At 48.8% G+C, this 20,889-nt stretch overlaps 1 protein-coding gene across 1 annotated transcript; it reads left to right on the top strand.

Moving 5' to 3' along the window:
* Positions 1-1,530: 1,530 nt before the first annotated feature.
* Positions 1,531-16,967, top strand: CD8B (CD8 subunit beta). The gene is made up of 6 exons (XM_019444175.2): positions 1,531-1,664; positions 4,803-5,162; positions 8,855-8,944; positions 12,555-12,644; positions 14,115-14,151; positions 16,226-16,967. Exons 1-6 carry the CDS (start codon positions 1,622-1,624, stop codon positions 16,236-16,238), a joined length of 633 nt encoding a protein of 210 aa, XP_019299720.1. The 5' UTR covers positions 1,531-1,621; the 3' UTR covers positions 16,239-16,967.
* The last annotated feature ends 3,922 nt before the right edge of the window (positions 16,968-20,889 follow it).

Raw genomic sequence — 20,889 nt, 5'->3', positions numbered from 1 at the left:
TTGAAAAGACAACCAACAGTACAAATATTTGCAAATCACGTATCGGAGAAGGGTCTAGTATCCAAAAATGTACAAAGAGCCCTTATAACTCAGTAACAAAAAGACAACCCAATTTTAAAATGAGTAAAGAATTTGAATAGACATACAAAGAAGAAACACAAATGGCCAATAAGCACATGAAAAAATGTCTAACGTTAATCATTAGGAAAATGCAAATAAAAACCACAGTGAGATATCACAACGCAGCGACTAGGATGGATATATTAAAAAAAAAAAAGTGACAAGTGTTGGTAAGGATGTGGGACATTAGAACCCTCATACATTATTGGCAGGAATGTAAAATGGTGCAGCTCTTACGGAAAACAGTTGGGCAGTTCCCCCAAAAGTTAAACATAGAATTACCAAGCGACCCACCAATTAGACTCCTAGGAATGTACCCAAAAGAATTGAAAACGAGGACTCAAATACATATTTGTACAAGAATGTTTGTAGCAGCTTTATTCACAATAGCCAAAAGGAGAAACAACCCAAATGTCCATTAACAGATGAATCTCTAAACAAATTGTCTCATACACGTACAACGACATAGTCCTCATCTATAAAAAGGATTGAAGTACTTATACACGCCATCGCGTTGGATGAGCCTCAAAAATGCTACGCTAAGCCAAGGAAGCTAGACACACAAGGCCACACATTGTACGATTTCATTTATATGAAATGTCCAGAATAGGTACCTCCATAGGGACAAAAGGATGATTGGGGGAGGGGGGTAGTGAGAAGGGGAGGGGGCAATAGAAGATGACTACATAACAGGTTCAGGGATTTCTCTCGGGGAGATGAAAATGTTTTGGAACTAGACAGAGGTGGTTAAATACCACTGCATTGTACCCTCTACAGTGTTTAATTTTGTGTTATGTAAATATCACTTCAATTAAGAAAAAAAAAAGAAAACAGCTCACACCAGCCAGGGGTGTCCCCAGGGTTGTCTGTCCAGTGTATGCTCAGCCTCACACTGCTCATGGGAACAATGAAAATGTTGAGAGATTCTGGCCTCTGGCTGGGCTGTGGGAGCAGCCCTTCACCCCTCACAAGTGTGTGCCCTTGAGGGCAAGGCCTGGGTCTTGGTCACTCTAGGCCCCACCGAGTTTCTCAAAAAGAAAAGAAATTAAAAAAAAAAAAAAAAAATCCCGAATTACAGTCCAGCTCCACCCTGCACTTCCGTGGGAACCTTGGATATCCTGACCTCTCTGAGCCTCAGTTGCCTCAAATGTCACAGGGAGTCATGACCCTGTCCTGGCCACCTCCCAGGTCAGGCGTCCATCACACACGTGCAATTGCTTGACGCAGCACAATGGTGTCACCCCCTCACTGGAAAGCAAGGGGTCCCAGTGGGCTCTTAGGAAACGCACTCAAGACCTTTGAAATGCAGGGAGGATGAGGGCGGAGACCTTGCCAACCTCACACTGGACTCCCTCCCCTACCCCGCCCGGTCTCGTCCTTCCCGTCCCCCCTCCCCCCTCCCCCATCCAAACTGCCCCGCCCAGTCCCGCTCCCCACCCACCCCTAGCCAGGACTGTCTCCGCAGAGCCCCGCCGGGACCAGGTGTCCCGGGCTCGCCAAGATGCAGCCGGGGCTCTGGCTCCTCCTGGCCACGCAGCTGGCAGGTAAGACCGGGAGATTTGTGGGGCGCCCGGGGCTGGAGCGGGTGGTCTCCCGGGACCGGGAAGAGCCTGAGCTGTAGAGTTTACAAAGGCTGTCCCGGCAGAATGCAGAAGCCGGGGCTGGGGGCGCACTCGGGAGGCGGCATGGCAGGTACAGTCCCTAAGGGTGGCGAGGAAATTCATCCCCAGAGCTCATTACCCCAGGGGCCCCTGGAGCCCCGGGATTGAGGCTAGCTCTGCCCAAAAGCCCGGAGGGGAAGGCGGGCAGGAGTCAAGAAGGAAGAAAAGAGGGGAAGGAAGTGCAGAGTAAAAGGAAAAATGCCCTTGTCTAGGGTTCCCTCCCAGGGGTGTGCCCCCAGGAAGGTTCCAGAGGCTCAGTTCTGGCTTTGGTATTCTGCACTTCACCCAGGGTTCTGTAGACACATTTTTAGTACTTCCGGGAAAGTATTCAGAGGACAATCTGCCAAACACCAGGCTATTGCCAGATCCCAGACCGCTATGGCAGAGTACTTCCTCGGGGTTCCCTGTTTCCAACCCCACCCCCCACCTCAACTGTCCCTGGGTTGTGTGTGCTGTGGAGCTCCACTCCAATGGGAGCCATGCTGGAGCTAGAATGTAGCAAGCAGTCTCCGCTGTCCCTCTCATCAGCCCAGCCAGACTGCCTTTTGGAAGAGGCCCCTCCACACACCAAACTGCCCACTGACCTGTGGTTGATTGCTCTCCTACCCAAAAGCCCAAAGCTGGCCACCCTGCCAGAGGTGACAAGACCTGCCAGCCCCCTACTCTGACCCACGAGCTCAGCCACATCTCAAGCAGAAGTTAGTCGGGGCCGTTCAAAACTAGTAGTTAATGCTGATCGTTTTAGAAACAGCAGGCCCCTCTGAGAAGGGGGTCACTGGAAGAGAGTCAGATGAATCAAATGAGACCGCACAGGTAGCAAGGCCTGGCTCTGTGTCTGGCACATAGATAGAGCTTGACATTCAGTCTCCAGGGACATAAGAGAGAGACCAGGGTATATTGCAGCCAGGAAGTCTGCATGTCAGGACACAGCAGGGGTAACATACACAAAAAACCCAGGGTCCTTTTGGGCCCCTTTACCCCTTTAGGAGTCACTTCTGGGCTTTCTTGGAAGAACTTCGGGAGTCTGTGTATTTGTAGACCCACTGTGTACACGCAACGACATGACAGTGACCCAGGAGAGGATCACAGGTCTCCTTGATTCAGGGAGTGGCTCAAAGTTCCGGTTCTGGGGTCCCAGACCTGGGTTTGAATCTGGATCCACCACATACAGGCTGTGTGACCTTGAGCACGTCCTTCACTTTTCTGAGCCTCTGTTTCCTCATGAGTATGGGTATAAAACAGGATCTGGTGAGGATTAAGCAAGATAATGCATGCACCATGCTGGGCACAGTTCAGTGAATATTGGCATCATCGATTCTTATTATCTTCCCCAAGATGTCAGTGACCCCAAACAATGAAGACCCTCTGCTGAAAAGGCAGTATGGTGTTTGGGGAGAAAAGAGAAGGGCCAGTAGGCACTTGGGCCCCAGGTACCATTTCATTCTTCCTTTTTTTTTTTTTTTTCTTAATGTTTATTTATTTTTGAGAGAGAGAGAGAGGCAGAGAGAGAGGGAGAGACAGAGAATCCCAAGCAGGTTCCACACTGTCAGCACAAAGCCCGATGCAGGACTCGAACTCACAAACTGTGAGATGATGACCTGAGCCGAAATCAAGAATCAGATGTTTAACCAGCTGAGCCACCAGGCACCCCTACCATTTCATTCTTGATACAAGCAGAAGCTCAGAGTGGCCTGTGAGTAGAGTCAAAAAGTTCAAGTTCACGGCCCATTCTGGAACCATGAAGTCTGAGACACAAACATCAGCAGGATTGTGCCTTTAGGCCACTACCTCATAAGCCAGCTCCCCTGGGGCACATATATACACACACATTCTCTCTCTGGCCTCCTCTGCCCACCCAAGTCTATGTCCTTCTGTGCCTCGCTGTTCCTGGGTCTCTGCCTGGGTCTGTGGGGTCTCTCTCTGCCCCACAGCTAAAATGGAAGGCTTGCCAGGTCAGATTCAGTTTGTTGGACTTGGCTGCGAAGGACCCAGTCAAATCTTTCCTAAGATTTCACCTGCTGCCAGTAATAACCTCTGATGTATGAGACACGTAGAAAATGGTTTACCCGTGTGCACTGCTTTAGAGTTTACAGTGTGTTTTCTTAAATGCTCTAACCCTCGCAGGCAAGCAGGACAATGACCCCAAGCTGCCCTCATTTTAAAGGATAGAGACAGGCTCCTTGACTTCCTGCAGTCCCACCACTGGTATGAGGCAGAAGCTGGGTTGAAGGCCGGGTCTCTGAGTTCCAGTCTAGTTCGTTCTCCATGAGCAATCCCCTACTTGTGGGTGCTTCCCATCTTGAGACTAAAATGAAATCCAAGTGCTGCTTCTGGGGTATCTGTCCTTCCCCTCGAGAATGGGGATCCAGGAACCCATCACTTGCTGGGCTGAGGAGTGATAGGCTATAGTTGCACCAATAGCAATAGTGAGTTCCTCTTGCTGTTGTCATCACTGTCCAGAAAGGGTGGTTGGCCAGACCAGCCCTGTGCTCTGCCTCTGATTCTGGGTTCCCCTGGGCTACCTGAGTCTCCTACACCTGCTTGGAGCCTGTTGAAGGTCTGTACATAGAGTGGCGGCAAGGCAAGGTGAAAGGCTTTGACTTCAGACTTTGAATCTTTGAGTTTGAATCCCAGATCACTTACTGGCTATTGATGGGACTTGGAACAAGTAACGTCATGCCTCAGCTTCCTTGTCTGTGTAATGGGGATAAAAATCCCCAAATGAGTTTGAGATTGGGTTAAGATAATTTATGCAAAGAGCCAGGCTTATAGGCATGCAATCAAGAAATGGCAGCTCTCTCCCCATCCCCTTTGTAAAGCTGGACATAGGAAACACCTGCCTTGCAGATGGTCTCCTGAGTCCAGGAGCCACTAGCTGCATTGAGTACAGCCCCTGGACCCCGCAACTGGGCAGGTTCTTCCACAGCTTTCCTTCAGTGCTTGACTCAGTGTGACTCCCAGGACCCACAACAGTGGCTGGGAAAATGTGCTGATGGTGTCTGCTCCTTCCGCTTCTCGTAGCTCTCCGTGGCAGCTCCGTACTCCAGCAGGCTCCTGGGTCCGTAATGGTTCAGACCAATGGAATGGTGATAATGTCCTGCGAAGCCAAAACCTCGCCCACTAGCACGCGCATCTACTGGCTGAGACATCGCCAGGCTCCAAGCCCGGACAGTCGCTACGAGTGCCTGGCCTACTGGGATCCCATAAAAGGGATCGTGTATGGACAGGAAGTGGAGCCAGAGAAGCTAACTGTGTTTCCGGACGCAACCCGGTCCATTCTCAATCTCACAAGTGTGAAGCCTGCAGACAGTGGCATCTACTTCTGCATGACCGTTGGGTCGCCCGAGCTGACCTTCGGGAAGGGAACTCGGCTGAGTGTGGGTAAGAAAGTACCTCAGTGCTGCCAATGAGTATGAAGCGCCTACTGTGTTCTGGGTGCGTGGCAGACACTAGAGCTGCCCCCGCTCTCAGCGAGCCCCACTCTGCAGGAGGCGGGGGGGTGGTGGTGCCAGCCGTGAGCCATAGAGCTACGGCTGGTAGGAACAGACCTAGCCAGGGCCAAGCACACGCAAGTGTTTTATGTAGTCATTTCACTTCATGCTGCCATCTACCCGGGGAGGTAGGGAACTGAGTCCTGTTCCAGATGGGATGCTTAGAAGCATTGCTACTTCTTCTGGGGACAAGGCAGTGCTGTCCTTTGGCCGCCACATCAGGCCTACCTGAGGCTATGCCTAGATTGGCCTCAGTCCCCAGACCTGACTGTGGTCTCAGAAATTCCCACCAAGTGTGCATCCCAGGAAAGAAAGTCCTCATTGCCTGGACATACCCAGTGAAAGCATTTCTAGGGCCAGTGGAGGGGCAGATGCCCTCACATTCTGAACAGGGGCCTATGGCTCAAACCCACACCCGGAGTTACAGGGAGTAAGGAGACTGGCGCCCAGGCCTAGCTGCACATGCTGCTGCATATTCACTGTGTGCCTTTGCACCAGTCCCTCTGCTCCCTGGCCTCAGTTTTCCCATCTGTATCATGGGGCTGCTGCTGGCCTCCACGACCCACCCCCCACCCCCCGCCAGCCACCCTGAAAAGCTGTAGTTCTGTGAGTTGAATCAGCATGCCCAATAGAAATAGAAAGCCGCAGATAAAATGTAAAAATTTCGAATACCACGTTTAACAAAGGAAAAAGAAATGAGTGGAATTAGTTTACATACTATATTTTTAACCCAGTGTACCCGCAGTATCATCATTTTAACTTATAATCAATATAAAAATTATCACTGGAATGTTTTACATTCCCTTTCCATGCTAAATGTTCGATGTGTTTTTAACATTGCACGCATACAGCACACCTCGAGTCAGACTGGCCGGTAGCCAAGGCGACAGGTGGCTGCAGTATTAGAGAGTGAGGATTAAGCTGTGAGAGGTGTGAAGGAGTCGTGGCAGAAATTCTCAAAAGGCCTGGTCTGGCTTTAGCCCCCTCCCCAGGTTAGCCCATGGCCGGCCAACCCCCCACTGCGGTCCTCCTACTGTCCTGCTTCCCGCTCACCTGGGTTCTTAGGCTGGGGGCACCGAGAATGCCAAGTCCCCCCCAACACCGCCCCCCCCCCTCCCCCCCCCAGGAATTAGGTCACTCAGCATGGGAAGATGCAGGGACAGCTAGGACAGCAGCACAATTAGGAAGACAAAAACCAGAGTGAGGTTGCTCTCCCATCTCTCCAGCTTTGGGTCTTCAGTCAGAAGGTAGGGGTTGGGGGATGAGATCTCTGGGACAAGAAGCTGAGGCATTCTCAGCAGGGAGTTGACTGATTCCTGTATTGAACACTGGGTTTTTGGGGGTGTGGGGTTTGGGTGTGGTTTATTGTTTTTGTCTCTACAAGCCCCGCATTTTCCCACTCGTTAGATTTGGGGGGTCTGAGAAAGATAGATGATGAAATAAGTAAAACTGGTTTCTAGAAGTTTCCCCCTCCACCTCCACCACCACTCACCCACTCCTGGCTTTGATATTTCCAAACCCCTCATGCTGACCCTCCCCAAAGCATGTGCTTGCAGCTGCAACATCTCCCCAGAGTCAGGGTATCAAGAGCCAGGCCCCACCCCTCCTGCGGAAGACAGTGCATACTGAAAGGGGAAGCTCGGGCAGTAAGGAAAGTATTGGGGCGGGGGGGTAAACGGCCTTTTGGGGGCTAATCACACTATGGGTTCAAAAGGCCTGTCCTGCTCAACGAGGAGAGAAGCGGGTAGATTTGAATGGGGAGCTGGGGGAGCCAGGAGGAATCAAGGGGACCCAGCTCTGGGCAAGAAGAAATTAAAATGCAACAAGCCTTCCCACAAACCCCTCATCGAACCCCAACCACTGAGCTCAGCCAAGACCCTGAGGTCCTATAGAGCTGTCTCCCTTGCAGGCTTCCCACCGACCAGCCGAGAGACATCTGCGCCTCCTCGTGTACAAAGTAAAGGGAGTGGACACCTCCAGGGCCGTAAGGAGTAAAGGAGAAAGCCGTGCTGGGTCACCCTGAGCAGAGAGCCAGGCTCCCGCATGCTCTGGGAGCACCATGGCTAGTGTCCTTTTTTCCTTTTATGCTAGTTTCCCTCAGCATTCCCACGGCCAAGGCCCTTGACCCGACGGGCCTTTTTGTCGAAAAGCATGTTCACCTGAGGTGGTGTGGCTTAGTGAGAGCCTAGAATCAGGGTCTCTTGGCTCAGATCCCGGCTGTGCTGTTTAGGGTTTCTTGAACTTCAGACAAGCTAGTTCCATTCTCTGCGCCTAGGCTTCCTCGGGGATTAGATGGAGATACTCGTTCCCATCGCCAAAGTGGTTGGGTTGAATACGCTTAAGCTGAGCTGCTTAGTTCTGCCGCTAGCACATGGCGGGACTTAGCAAGGGTTCATTCTTGGTGGTTGGTTCTTCCCAGAAACCTCACGAAGCAGGCAGAGCGTGTCATCTCTGCTTCCCAGAGGAGACTCGGGTCGGCCAGGGTCCACAGTGTCCACTCTTTATATGGAAGATGCCAGCCCTGAAGTGACCATTTTGTTGGCTGTCCCTCCCTGTCCTCCCGATTCTAGAGTTTAAGCTGATGGTGTTATCTTCCCTCTCCTACTGTTTTGCAGAGGATCATTTTTGTGAAATGTCTTTGCTCAACCCACAGAGACCAGGGCTGGGTTCAACAGCACCCAGTGCTCACCACCCTGTCCCTAGCATCTCAGAACCTCAGGTGTCTCCCTTCACTCTGTGTGCCTGTCCCACTGCCCTGCCCCGTCACGTCAGCATGTGACACTGGCATAGAACGAAAGAGAGGAGTGACCCATCCACGAGTCAGGAGACGGGGTTGAGGTGGTCCAGGCAGGCGCTTGGCATCATGGGGCCTCGGGGCTGGCGCCTTACATCACTGGTGTTCGTCTTTGAAAGTAAAGGTTGAGACTAGAGGTCCTTCCAGCTCTGATAGTATATGACTTGTAAAGACACTTGAGAAGGAGAGAAAATCCCCATATATGCAACCTGCATGGTATTGTATGTGTGTTAAAGGGCACCCTCCTTTCTGTGAGCCTCCTCCACCTGGTTAGGGATTGGCAGGTTGGCTGAGGGGCTGGTCTTGTCGAGCACTTGGGGACTCCAGCTTCTGCTCAGGGTCTTTGGCCAGGGGGAGCCATCTCTACTGCACCATTTGCTGGGCATGCTGTCCCCTTTAATTCTCACGACAACCCCAAGAAAGAACTGGGAGTCATCTTTATTTCAGCAGATGGGAAAACTGAGGCACCGAAAAGTGATAGGACTTGCCCCAAGTCACTCAGTGGTTAATCAGGGCATCTGGGGCTCTCTTCACGTCCATGTGGGTCCAGAGCCCCTCTCTTCCCCAGACACCAAAGTGACCCCCTGCCTCGACTCTCAGATAGGTCTGAGAGTTGGGGAAGCACATAGAAAACTCGATTACTCTATCACCTTGGAGCCCTGCAGCAGCCCAGGGAACAGTCGTAAGGGCTTTTGCATCTACATGGAAGACATGAGGTTTTAACTTTTGTCTGCAAGTCCACCTGCTGATTACCTGGCTAAGACGTGTGTCTTGCTTGCTTTCTGTAGTTGATGTCCTTCCCACCACTGCCCAGCCCACCAAGAAGCCCACCCCCAGGAAGAAAATGTGCCGGCCCCCAAGCCCAGTGACCCCGAAGGGTGAGTTCTCCCATTCTCCTGGACCCTCAGAAACAGAGCAGGAAGTTTTCCTTCCTTCCTTCCTTCCTTCCTTCCTTCCTTCCTTCCTTCCTTCCTTCCCTTCCCTTCCCATGTGTGGACTCTAGCCTGTTTCTCTGGCCCCACCCTATCTGGGGTCAGAAGGGAAGCTGAGTGTGACCACAGTGCTGCCCTCCAACAGCTCACAGTCTAATGAGGAACACGCTTGAAAATTGTCCTAGAGCAAAACTTAATGGAGGATATGTCCACCCCAAAACTGGCACACCAGTGTTCCTAGCAGCATTATTCATAATCACCAAAAAAGTAGAAACAACTGGTAAATAGATTAACCAAACATGGACTATCCATACAGTGGAATATTTGACCATAACAAACAGTGAAATACTGATACAGGCTACAACATGATGAACCTTGAAAATATTACACAGTAAAAGAAGCCAGACACAAAACCATGTATTATGTGATCGCAGTGATAAGAAACATCCACAATATGACAATTCATAGAGACAGAAAGTAGATTAGTGGTTGCCTAAGACTGGGGAGTTGGGAAGGTATGGAGGAGACTGCTAAAATGGGTACAGGATCTTTGGTGGGGGAGGGGAGATGAAAATGTTCTAAAATTAGATCGTGGTGCTTGATGGGTGCAGAATTCTGTGAATATACCGAAGACCATCAAATTATACACCTGGAGCAGAGTATGTAAAGTATATCTCAGTAAGACTGTTTACAAACAAAAATAACCAACCCACGGGACCAGAACTTTAAAGTTTTTCAGTTTTAATACCTAACAGAGGGCCTAACACACAGTATGTGCTAATATCTGTTTGCTAATGAGTGACCTAACTTGCTTCTCTGTGCTATGAACACAAGACACAGCAGCTGGAGAACACACACCCACACACACACATGCACGTGCACTTTCCTTGAACCATTAGCCCAAACGTGCAAATGTGTTTCTGGAAAAATACTGACCTCTGCTCCCCAAAAGATACTGGTGACAAACAAAGTGTCATCTGCTCCCACCCGTGGAACAAATGACAAGCTGCCCCACTAGGGCTGCCTCGTGCTGCTGGGTTTGCTTTGTCTTAAATGTATAAAGTAACAGAAAGAGCTGAGGGACAGGCATCTAATGGGATTGGGAGAATGGGAACGGGAAGCTACCCCATGAGGTCCCAGTAAAAAAAAAAATCGGAACCCAAATGCAGAAGGGCAAAGTCTTGGTGAACATAAAGGTAGAGATAGATTGACCTCATTTTATAAAGTATCTATACCCCACAACTTGGCCTAAAGGATTTTAGGCAAGTTACAACAACAACAATAACAAAACAACACAAAAGGCAAATGCAACAGGTCCATTACGTTGAAGGTGCCAAAATTGGGTCTGTGCTGTGACTCTAGAGAAACGGCAAAACCAGCTGAACCAAAGGCAATACTCCAAATAACATGGCACACAAACCCTGCCCCCCACAGTGATAGAAAGAAACAACCCCAAGCTCCCGGCTTCAAAGCCTTCATGTCAGTGTTAAATTCTAGAAAAAGTCTGCTCTGTTCATCCTTCTATAAGGCCTGCTGAACAATAGTGAACTCAGTAGAGCAACACTTTTGTAAGAGATGTGGACAAAGGTCTTTGAGATTCTTGCATCAGTCCTTATGTCGACCCCCAGTAAGATCCCAGGGCAAGAATGCAAATCCAACATTAGTAGGTTATTAAGAATAACCAGGTTGTGTGTGAAAGTGGCCAAGTGGGGATTGGGGGGGAGAAGTAGAGGTTGCATTGGGGGTGGGGGCCATGAGACAGGGTACCTTAGGGGTAAGTCAGCCAGGTTTAGGTCTGACTCTGCCTACCACTGCCTATACTGTGTGACCTTGGTCAAGTGATTCAGCCTCTCTGAACCTGTTTCCTCATGTGTAAACTAGGGATGTTTACCTGGCTAAAGGGAAGGCATGATTAAATAGATACTATATGCAAAGCACTTACCTTGGGACACCCAGATAGATCTCAAAACTTGTCATCATGAATGAAACCACATGGCCACCCTGGGGAAGGACGTGCTCCCTAAGGCTTAGGGCTGTCCCTTGAGATGATTCTGAGACAATTTCTAAATTGCTGTGTCAGGAACAACGTGGTGACTTTCAGACTTCAGCAGACTCCGAAACCCATGCAAGGCAAGGAAGGCCAGGCCAGGTCATACAAGTGGCCAATATATGAAAATAGACTGAAGTTGACAAACGCCATTTTTCACCCACTAGACTGGCCAAAAACTAAACACTCTGATAATATCAAGGGTCGGCAAGGTGCACAGTTGGTGGTTAGGGATGAAAACCAGTGCGGCCTTTTTGGAAGGCATTTCACAGTGTCTGTTACAACATTAAATGGACATAGTCTATGGTTTGGCAGTTCCTGTTTTCAATATCTGCCTCGGGCAGTCTCCCACATTAGGAAAAATGTACCAGGATGTTCTTTGCAGAGTTATTTATAAAAGTAAAACATAGGAAATAAACGAAAAGCCCACTGATGGCTAAATAATCCATGCTATGTCCATACTTCAAATGTTACTCTACTAGAAAAAGGAGTGTGCTGATATATTTAAAGAAAAAATGGTTTGCACAACAGTTTGTACAATATAAGCCACTGTATGCTGCAAAACAAAAACAAAAACAAAACTGTAAGGATGCCTGCGTGGCTCAGTTGGTTGAGTGTCCGACTTTGGCTCAGGTCATGATCTCACGGTTCATGGGTTCGAACCCTACATCGGGCTCACTGCTATCAGCCTGTCAATGCAAAGCCCCGCTTTGGATCCTCCGACCCCCTTGCTCGCTGCCCCTCCCCCACTTATGCGCGCTCTGTCTCTCTCTCTCAAAAAATAAATTTAAACAAAACATTTTTAAAAAACCTGTATGTGTCTGCATAAATACAAAGAGAAAGGTACCACGTTAACCATGGCATTTATTTCTGTGAAGGAGCTAGCATGCCACGGAACACTCTAACCATATACTTGAATCTTTTACAAGGAAAATACATTCAGCTATTTCTTGTGAAATTAAAATAAATTTTTAAAAATAAATAGTAAAAATCTCATTACCAGGCATGAAAATTACCTATCTCCTTTAGAACATAAGTAGCTCCTGCGTTTAATTAATTTTTAAAATGATGATGTGGGACATAAAATTTTTCTATTATTTTATTTTTTAATTTTTATTTTTTGACAGAGAGAGAGCACACAAGCAGGGTAAAGGGGTGAAGGGAGAGGAAGAGAGAGAATCTTAAGCAGGCTCCGCCCTCTCAGCGTGGAGCCTGACGCTGGGTGGGGTGGGAGGGGCAGGCTCCATCCCACGACCCTGGGATCATGACCTGAGCTGACATCTGAGCTGAGTCAGATACTTAACTGACTGAGCCACCAGGGCACCCGTGGACGTAAAATGTTCTATGTAAAATTATCTCAACGTGTTCGAAGTGCCTAGAAAAAACGATGAGAGAAAAATGTGCAGCAGTGGTATTCTCTGGGAGGTGGGGCTTCCAGTTGATCAGTTGATTTTTCCCTCTGTAATTTATCTGCATGTCTCAAATGTTCAATACGTGTGTCTTTCCCAGGCCCATCCTGTGGCCTCCTCACCCTCGGCCTGTTGGTGGCTGGAGTCCTTGTTCTGCTGGTGTCCTTGGGTGTGGCCATCCACCTATACCGTAAGTTGTGCCCTCTTGGGCCACGATGGCGACTCCTTTTGCCATTGGACGTGTCCCCGAGGTCCTTCCTCTTCTAGGGAAGCAGGACAGATGGCAGTTTGGTGGAAGTTTATACCCACCTTCCCATCTGGTAGTTCCAGAGGTGCTTCTTGGCCTGAGGCCATCCTGCAGAGGTCAGAGACCACCCTGTCTCTGGAGTCAGACAAACCTGGGTTTGAATCCAACTCCACTATTCTTGGATCTAGTGACCTTGGGCACATGCCCTGGCCTCTCTGAGCCTCAACTGCCCCACCCAGGAGTAACAATATTACCTACCTCCCAGGGTTGCTGTTTGTAAAGTCCTGCCCAAAGTGCCTGGCATGAGATAAGCGGGAACTCCCATGAGCACTCGGGACAGAAACAGTACACAGAAGACATTGCAGTGGGGTTTGGGTCATGTTCCCAGAAACTTGAACTCCTCCTTCTCTGTGAGGCTGCAGAGAAATTCAGAGATGACTGCCTCTCTCAGCCCCTCTGGAGACGAGATCATCTGCTCTGGGCTCCCAGGGTTCATAAGAAAGAGGGGAGTTATATGGGAGGCCCTCACAACTGCCCAAGAGCCCAGGGCTCTCCTTCTGGTCCTTCTGCTCACCTGTGCCACCTCAAGCAAGGTACTGACCCTCTCTGGGCTTCTATAAAATGGGAGAGGGTGAGACCCTCTCCACAAAGAAATGTGTCATGAGCACATTTTTGCATAAAATCGCCATCCACAAATACCATCCACAAATGGAAGAACCCCATTAAAGTTCAGTGGTCTGCAAATTTTTTTGTTCAAGGATCTCATTAGTAAAAACATTTTTAAATTATGAACCTAACTGCATGTAGATCTTATTAGTAAAAACTTTTTAAATTACAAACTCGAACTGCGATTAGGTGTATTTATGTCATATATTACGTATGTTACGAAATGTGCTTCAGAAATGAAAAGGAATAAAGGATGAGACAGACATGTAAACAGACATGCTCAGACTTCCTTCCTACATCCCGTTGGGAGACCTTGTGCATTTCCCGCGCACACACGCTTTAGCTTAAGTCCACCGACCACGTGTCTGTACACCTCTCATTCCTGACCTGCTGCAAAGGGCAGACTGACATGTTTAAGAGCACATAGACTGGAGTAGATTAACTGAGTTTGAATTCTGGTCTTACTGCTTACTAGCTGCGTGACTTTGGGCAAGTCATTCCATAACACGCGTGTTCTGTGTCTCTGTTTCCCCATATACGAAGCAGAGATAGTAAGAGTAGTACTCAACTCACAGGCTTGCTGCGAGCTTTAAGGGAGTTAAACCACATAAAGCTGGAGCAGAGCCTGGCACCAGGGAAGTGGTCTGAGGTGCTGGCTGCCCCTCTGGTCTCCTTCCTCGCTCTCTGGGGCTCGGTGTCAGCGACCCACAGCCCACGCCAACCGATGTTCTTGTTTGCTTCTTCCAGGCCTGAAGAGGAGAGCCCGGCTTCGCCTCCTGAAACAGTAAGTGCTTGGGGCCTCAGAAGAGTGCCCATGACGCGGCCCTGGGTGTGGGCCTGGCTTCCTCAGCCCCTGCTGCTGCAGCCTCCACCCACAGGGGGCCAAAGCCAGACACAGCCTTCAAAAAAATCTCAGACTGTATAAATAGATGGAGCGATAGAATTCAGGAAGAGAGAACATCTAACAAAACTACTGGGTAGCCGTTTAAGTCAAATTTCAAGCACTGAAAGATTTCGCTTAGCTCTCCCCATGTTCACAGTCAACTCTTGAAAGAATCGGATACGGTAGGATACCCCAAACTCTTTTCATTTGACTTGGTCCTTCATGACATAGGAGGGTTACCTTTATAGACCAGTTGAAAGACTTGCTCAAAGCATTTGGGATGGTAAACGGCAGAACTGGATTCGAAGACCATTCCCTGCTTCCTTCCCTGCCGGTATTGGGCTGCCTGGGTCCCATCTTCTACCCTAGACCCCACCCAGGTCCCAGGGGTTGGCAAATCAAAAGGTTGAGTCACATATACAGGGGGGCTAAAAGGCACTCGCTCTTCAGGTCTACTGAGCTGTGTAAACACGGGCAGAAGCCCAGAGGCCCTGAGGGGCCAGAGGCTACTCCCAACCTCAGGGACTTCGGGACCTCAGCTGGGCTGTGGGCAGCGTTCTTGGATTACTTTTTCTTCCTCAAAATACTGCTTTCCATCTACCTATCTCATTAATGACAAGCCCCTCTATATAGAGGTGTTCGGAAAAAAAGAAAGCCCATCGTGCCTCTAGATTAAAGAGGGCAACAGGGCCTTTGGCTTAAGAGCTCTGGCTCCAGCATGAGGGTTTGAATCCTGTCTGCCACTCACCAACCATGTGACTGTAGGCAAGTCACTTCACCACTCTGAGCCTCTGATTCCTCATGTAAAATGGGATAACAGTACCAAACTCATGGCTGTTGTGAGGACTTACTGGGTTAAAACCCATAAAGTGCTCAGCCCGTGGTCCTGTGGAGTCAAAGCACAAACTCATGTTCCTTACAAAAGTCAACTCTACGAGCCAAACAGCCAAGGAACAAAGTATATCTCTAAATACTTGAAAATGTAATCTCCATATAAACTCTATATAGTATTCTCTACCTTATTAAATACATTATATTTGTAGCTATAGTTGCTTGACTATAGACAGTCCCTTAAACATGCCTGCTGTATTTTATTGGCAATTTTCAATCATTTTGATTGTGCACAATTTACACAATTTTAGGTGCTGGATTTAGAAATTACCCCCTACCTAAGAGACAATAACCTGAGTGTATTTGTCTGAGCCTAGATCTGCAGAATGTTCCATTCAACATCTTCCCCATGGTGACCCCATTGTGGGGGGGTCCCCATTAGGGTACTGCCCCCACCAACTCCTTCATTTTAACTTGTTCCCAAGTGATCTGATGACAGTTTTAGGGGAGCTGGATATAGTGTCTCATGCTTTGACAAACCCAGGGGTTCTGAGGACCCACCGTGATGGGGAAGGAGCTGGGGGTTGGTCACAGGGGGCCGTGAGCTCCCTCAACCCTCTGCTGTCATCGGCTGCCTGTACTTAGGCTCACCTGTGAGACATCATTTGAACAAAAGGGTTTGTGGCTACAAAAAAGTTCGGAAACCACCTCTAGTTTTGCTGCCATGATGCAGGTGTGGACAAAAGAGCCCATGGGCCTCACAGATCAGCTGTTCCAAACTCAAGTTGTGATTTGGGGAAGACGTTCCCCAGCCTATAACTGACCCTGGAAAATCTGCCCATCAGCAACCAACTTCTTCTGGCCCCTCAGTGTGCATTTGTCAATAGCTTATCTAAGAAGGCACTGCAGGAAGTAACACTATTCAAAGCTAGAGTTCTTTGGGCTTTTTGTTTTGAGCTTCTTCATTTTTTTTTTTTTAATGACTAAGATGGGCCCTAAAAACATACTAGTGGAAAACTCCCGGCCCCCGGGCTCCTTACTGGGAGTGGAGCCCTGCATCCCTGCATGTCATTTGTCTCTGTTACAGGAAATTCATATCATTTCCCTGAATATAAGTGCTTTCTTGACTTGCTATTGTTTTCAGGTTTTATAAATGAACGGAGAATATGCTTTTGGTGTCCTGCTACAAAAATACGTTGGTCAATAATGAGCAAGATCTGGAAAAATGAGAGAGAAGGGACACGCTCAACTCCCTCAATTGTGGCAATTTCACTGACCTGCTGAAGTTGCCTGCTTTTAACTACTGCAAGTTCTTTCTGTGGGCCTCATGCATGGGAGAAACTTGTTAGTTGGTCATCGCGAATCACGGAGAGAAGGCTTCAGAGCCCCGGAGCACTTCCTGCAACTTCCTGCAAATGAGTAAGAAATGCCACCATGACACCACTCCCCAGCTCCTGTACTCACCCTGGGCTGGGACCCTTGTGTTGGCCGTCTGGCCACCTTCTCGCAAGTTGCTTTGCCCTGATAGGGCAGTGGCATGGAGTCCTGAGTCTCTCATGGGATGGTGCTGGGATGGCTCCTCCTTGGTCTTCCCAGGCGGGGGTCACCGTCCTCACTGAGAGCCACAGAGACCACACCCAGCTTGGAACCGTGCTTTCTGTGAAGGGCTGACTCAGTCGGTTCAGTCTCCAGGGACCTCCTGTGGAGCGGGAACTTGTGGTGTGGGAGTTCACTTAATCTCCCATTAGGAAGTTCCTCAGTCTCCCATTAGGAAGTTCCTCGACTTTCACTTCTGCCCTCCCATGGCTTGTATATTTCTTCTCTCACTGTTCTTTTTATGAAAATGTCTTGGTTGTAAAAATAAAACCCTGAATAAAAGATGCAAACGGCTCCCGTGATGTAAAAGCACAAAGCCCATCTGTACGGCAAAGATGTTAATGCTCAGCTAAAACAGAAGTAACAAAGATAAAATGTGCCTGTCCTCATCTGCCCCCACAACATGCTGTCGTCTGCATTGTAGGCATTGAGAGAGTCTCAGAGGCATCGAGAGAGTCTGAGAGGTTGGGAAGCACCCAGAGCCAGGCGGCAGGGGCCCAAGGGGCCGACTCTTCTGGCCACTCCAAGCCATCTTCACTAGTTGTACAGAGTGGAACCCCCAGACTCCTAGCCACAGGCTGGTGACCTTATAGTAAAAAGAAGGTGAGGGGAGCCCGTGTGGCTCAGTCGGTTGAGCATTAGACTCTTGATTTCGGCTCAGGTCATGATCCCAGGGTCGTGGGATCAAGCCCTGCATTAGGCTCTGAGCTGAGTGTGGAACCTGCTTGGGATTCTCTCTCTCCTTCTCCTTCTGCCCCTCCCCTGCTCATGTTTTCTCTCTCTCTCTAAAAAAAAAAAAAAAAAAACAAAAAAACTAGAAGAGTCTCTGTCCTCATGTCCTTCCTTCCTTCCTTTTTTTTTTTTTTTTTTTTTTTTTAAACTGTTTCTCAGCTTTGACGGGGAAAGAAAATGCAAGAAGAGGCTGAGCTGGATGAGGGAGTTGAGATGAAGGTCTTGTGCCTTCCGTAAAAGCCCAGGGATCTTATCTTGACTCCCCATTCTGGGCCTTAGCAGCATGAGAGCTACTGAGCCAAAAACGAATGCGGCCTAAGGCTGCGTTCACTGAAGCACCATGGGCAGGCCACAGGAGAATAGAGCCCCAGGTGCTTTTCCTGCCAGCTGGGAGGTGCAACTGTGGGAGGGAGATGGCGAACCAGGCTCTGCCCAGAGGCCTCTGGCAGCCACAGAAAGCAGGAAAGGAAAGATGGCTCGAGGGGAGGGGGCCGCGTGGCCCTCTCGCAGCATCAGGGATGCCGCCTATGGAGCGAAGGTCACAGAACTAGGTGTGGGTGGGAGTTAGAAGGGTGTCCATGCAGAAGGCGCTTGAGAGAAGCGAACACTCCCTGCCCATCAGCTCTGAGGACAACGGGACAGGCTGCCTCCCAGGGCCCAGGGGAGGGGGGCAGGGCCAGGGTAGCCTGGGCCAGACTCCTCCAGGGTTCACATTGAAGGTGGGCTTCTTGCTCTAAGACATCCCATTTAATACGCGACCAAAGCCCAGATATGCAGCCTACCGTCCCTGCAGGCTCACACCCAGTCCGCAGCGGAAGTCAGAACAGGCCTCAAGGCCCCCTTGTCCCACTCCAGGCTCTGCTAACTAACAGCATCTCCCCATTGCCGCCTCTGCAGTTGTGCTTAGTTGTTTGCAAAGTCACAGGGGGTGAGGTTGGGGGACCAAGGGTGAAGGGGGGTGCACCTCCGTCTGTTTTCTGTGCGGCAGACACCTGCTACAGCTTGGTCCGCCCAGAGAGCTGGAGCAGGCTTGGTTGCCAGCCGCAGGGGCAGGGGCTGTGGTGAAGAGGTCTGCACCCAGCACCTGACTTTTGTTTTGAAGAAGGCACCGAGCATTTACTACTTTGGGGAAGGCCATTACGGCAAAAGTATTTACCAAAAAATGTTTTTAACCTGGCTGTCTTTTGACCAGCAACAATTCCATCTCTAGGCATCATCTTAAAAAAACACGTCTCAAAGCTACATGTACAAAGAAATACACATCAAAAAAATTTTTTTGTAGTCCTGCTTGTTAGTGCCAAATTGGAAACAATCCAAATGTCCATCAGAAAAAGTGAATTAAGGGGGCACTTGGGTGGCTCAGTGGATTAAGCATATGGTTCTTGACTTCAGCCCAGGTCATGATCTCACGGTTCATGAGCTGGAGCCCCACGTCTAGGTCCACACTCGCAGTGAGGTGCCTGCTCGGGACTCTCTCTCAGTCTCCCTCTCCCTCTGCCCCTCCCCCGCTTACACACGTGCTCTCTCTCTCTCTCCTGCTCTCTGTCTTTGTTTCTCAAAAATAAATAAATAAACAAGAGAAAAAGAAAAAGAAAAAGCCAGTTAGATCAATTGTGATACAAGAGACTCCCTGCAGCTGTTAAGGAATGAACTGGATTCACACGTGCTAGCATCAAACGGCCATGGCTTCAGCATATATTTTAACAACATCTGTATTGATTATCCTCGTTTTATTTTATTTTTTTTTATGTTTTTATTTTATTTTTTGAGCGAGAGAGGGTGGAGAGGGGCAGAGAGAGGGAGACAGAGGATGCGAGGCAGGCTCCGCGTTGACAGCAAGGAGCCCGATGCGTGGGTCAAACCTACGAACCGCAAGATCATGACCTGATCTGAAGTCAGCGCTTAACCAACTGAGCCACTCAGGCACCCCTATCCTTGTTTTAAGTGCCACATCTGGCCACTGTTAAAATTCAAGCACAGATAAGAACAGGCAAAGCAGATATATGTTAAAGTCAGGATATGTTTACCATGGTTGCAGGGGTGATCAGTAGGAGAGAGTATGAGGTTTGGGGGTTGGCATGTTCTGCTTTTCCATCTGGGAGCTGCTCTTACGGGTGTGGTCAGTTCGTGGAAAGTCACTGAGCTATACACGTATGATATGCCAATGCTTCATATATACATATGGAAATAGACAATAGATTATACTTAAATAAAGAGATATTTTAAATACTTAAGCACAGAGCACTGCAAAAATGTGTAACATTGGTATTTGAAAGTTTCTTGTTCTCCCAGATGTTTCCTGTGTGTACTTTTTTAAACAAAAAATTGAAACCTTATAAAATGTAATATGTAACACATAAGATGTAGAATATAAAAAAATCGAATCTTATTATTCTGCAAATTTGATTTTTTTCCATCTAATATATGCATCAATGCCTCTGGACATATTTGTATATGCATAGAAAAAGGTCTGGAATTATGTACTCCAAGCCGTTAATGGTAGTTACTCTGAAGAATTTCGACTTCTGCATTGTACTTTTCTGTGTTGTGTAAATTTTTATAATAATCATGTATTCATTTTATAATTGGGGGTAAAAAGGTTTGGGGAAAAAACATCCTCTTTTTAAAAAGAGACTCCAATCATCGTGTTATTTTTTGTTAATGTTTATTTATTTCTGAGACAGAGACAGAGCATGAGAGGGGGAGGGGCAGAGAGAGAGGGAGACACAGAATCCAAAGCAGGCTCCAGGCTCTGAGCTGTCAGCACAGAGCCCGACTCGGGGCTTGAACTCACAAACCATGAGATCATAACCTGAGCCGAAGTCGGTCACTCAACCGACTGAGCCACCCAGATGCCCCATCCAATCATTGTATTATTGAAAAACTGGAGGGACACCTGGGTGGCTCAGTTGGTTAAGTGCCTGACTTCGGCTCAGGTCATGATCTTTTTCGGTTCATGGGTTGGAGCCCCACATCGGGCTCTCTGCTGACAGCTCAGAGCTTTGGATTTTGTGTCTTCCTCTCTCTCTACCCCTCCACTGCTCTCTCTCTCTCTCTCAAAAGTAAATAAATATTTAAAAAAAATTTTTTAATTGGAATCCGCTTAAATATCCATCAATGAGAGATTTGTTCATAAATGAGAGTGTTTAAAAATCCGTGCAATGGGAATCATGTGACGCATGTGGGGGCTGCAGGACAGCGGGGCCTGAGCCTACCAGTTGTGCCAACTTGGACAAGCCCTGTAACGTCTGTGAGCCTCAGTTCCCTCCTTTGCAATGGGAGCCACGATAGTGTCGGTCTGTCTTGCTGTGAGGCTGGCAGATGGCAGGGTCTGGGAACCGTGGTGGTTCCTTGGCCAGCCTTCCTCTCAGTGGGAAGCAAGGGTAGAGAATTCTGGGTGCCCAGCCTGCAGGTGTGGCACCCAGCAGCACGAGTTCAAAGGATGGAGGGGGCTCCTACGCCACCCCCTCCCTTTCATCC

Source organism: Panthera pardus, unplaced genomic scaffold (assembly GCF_024362965.1).
Source record: "Panthera pardus isolate Hobbes unplaced genomic scaffold, ASM2436296v1 HiC_scaffold_26, whole genome shotgun sequence".
NCBI lineage: Eukaryota > Metazoa > Chordata > Mammalia > Carnivora > Felidae > Panthera > Panthera pardus.
This window is presented reverse-complemented; position numbering and strand designations above follow the sequence as displayed.

Excerpts from the sequence above, each read along its gene's own strand:
- CD8B (XM_019444175.2), top strand. The coding sequence starts at position 1,622 with ATGCAGCCGGGGCTCTGGCTCCTCCTGGCCACGCAGCTGGCAG. Across the intron at positions 1,665-4,802 it reads CCTGGCCACGCAGCTGGCAG|CTCTCCGTGGCAGCTCCGTA; the intron begins GTAAGACCGGGA and ends CGCTTCTCGTAG. Across the intron at positions 5,163-8,854 it reads GGGAACTCGGCTGAGTGTGG|TTGATGTCCTTCCCACCACT; the intron begins GTAAGAAAGTAC and ends TGCTTTCTGTAG.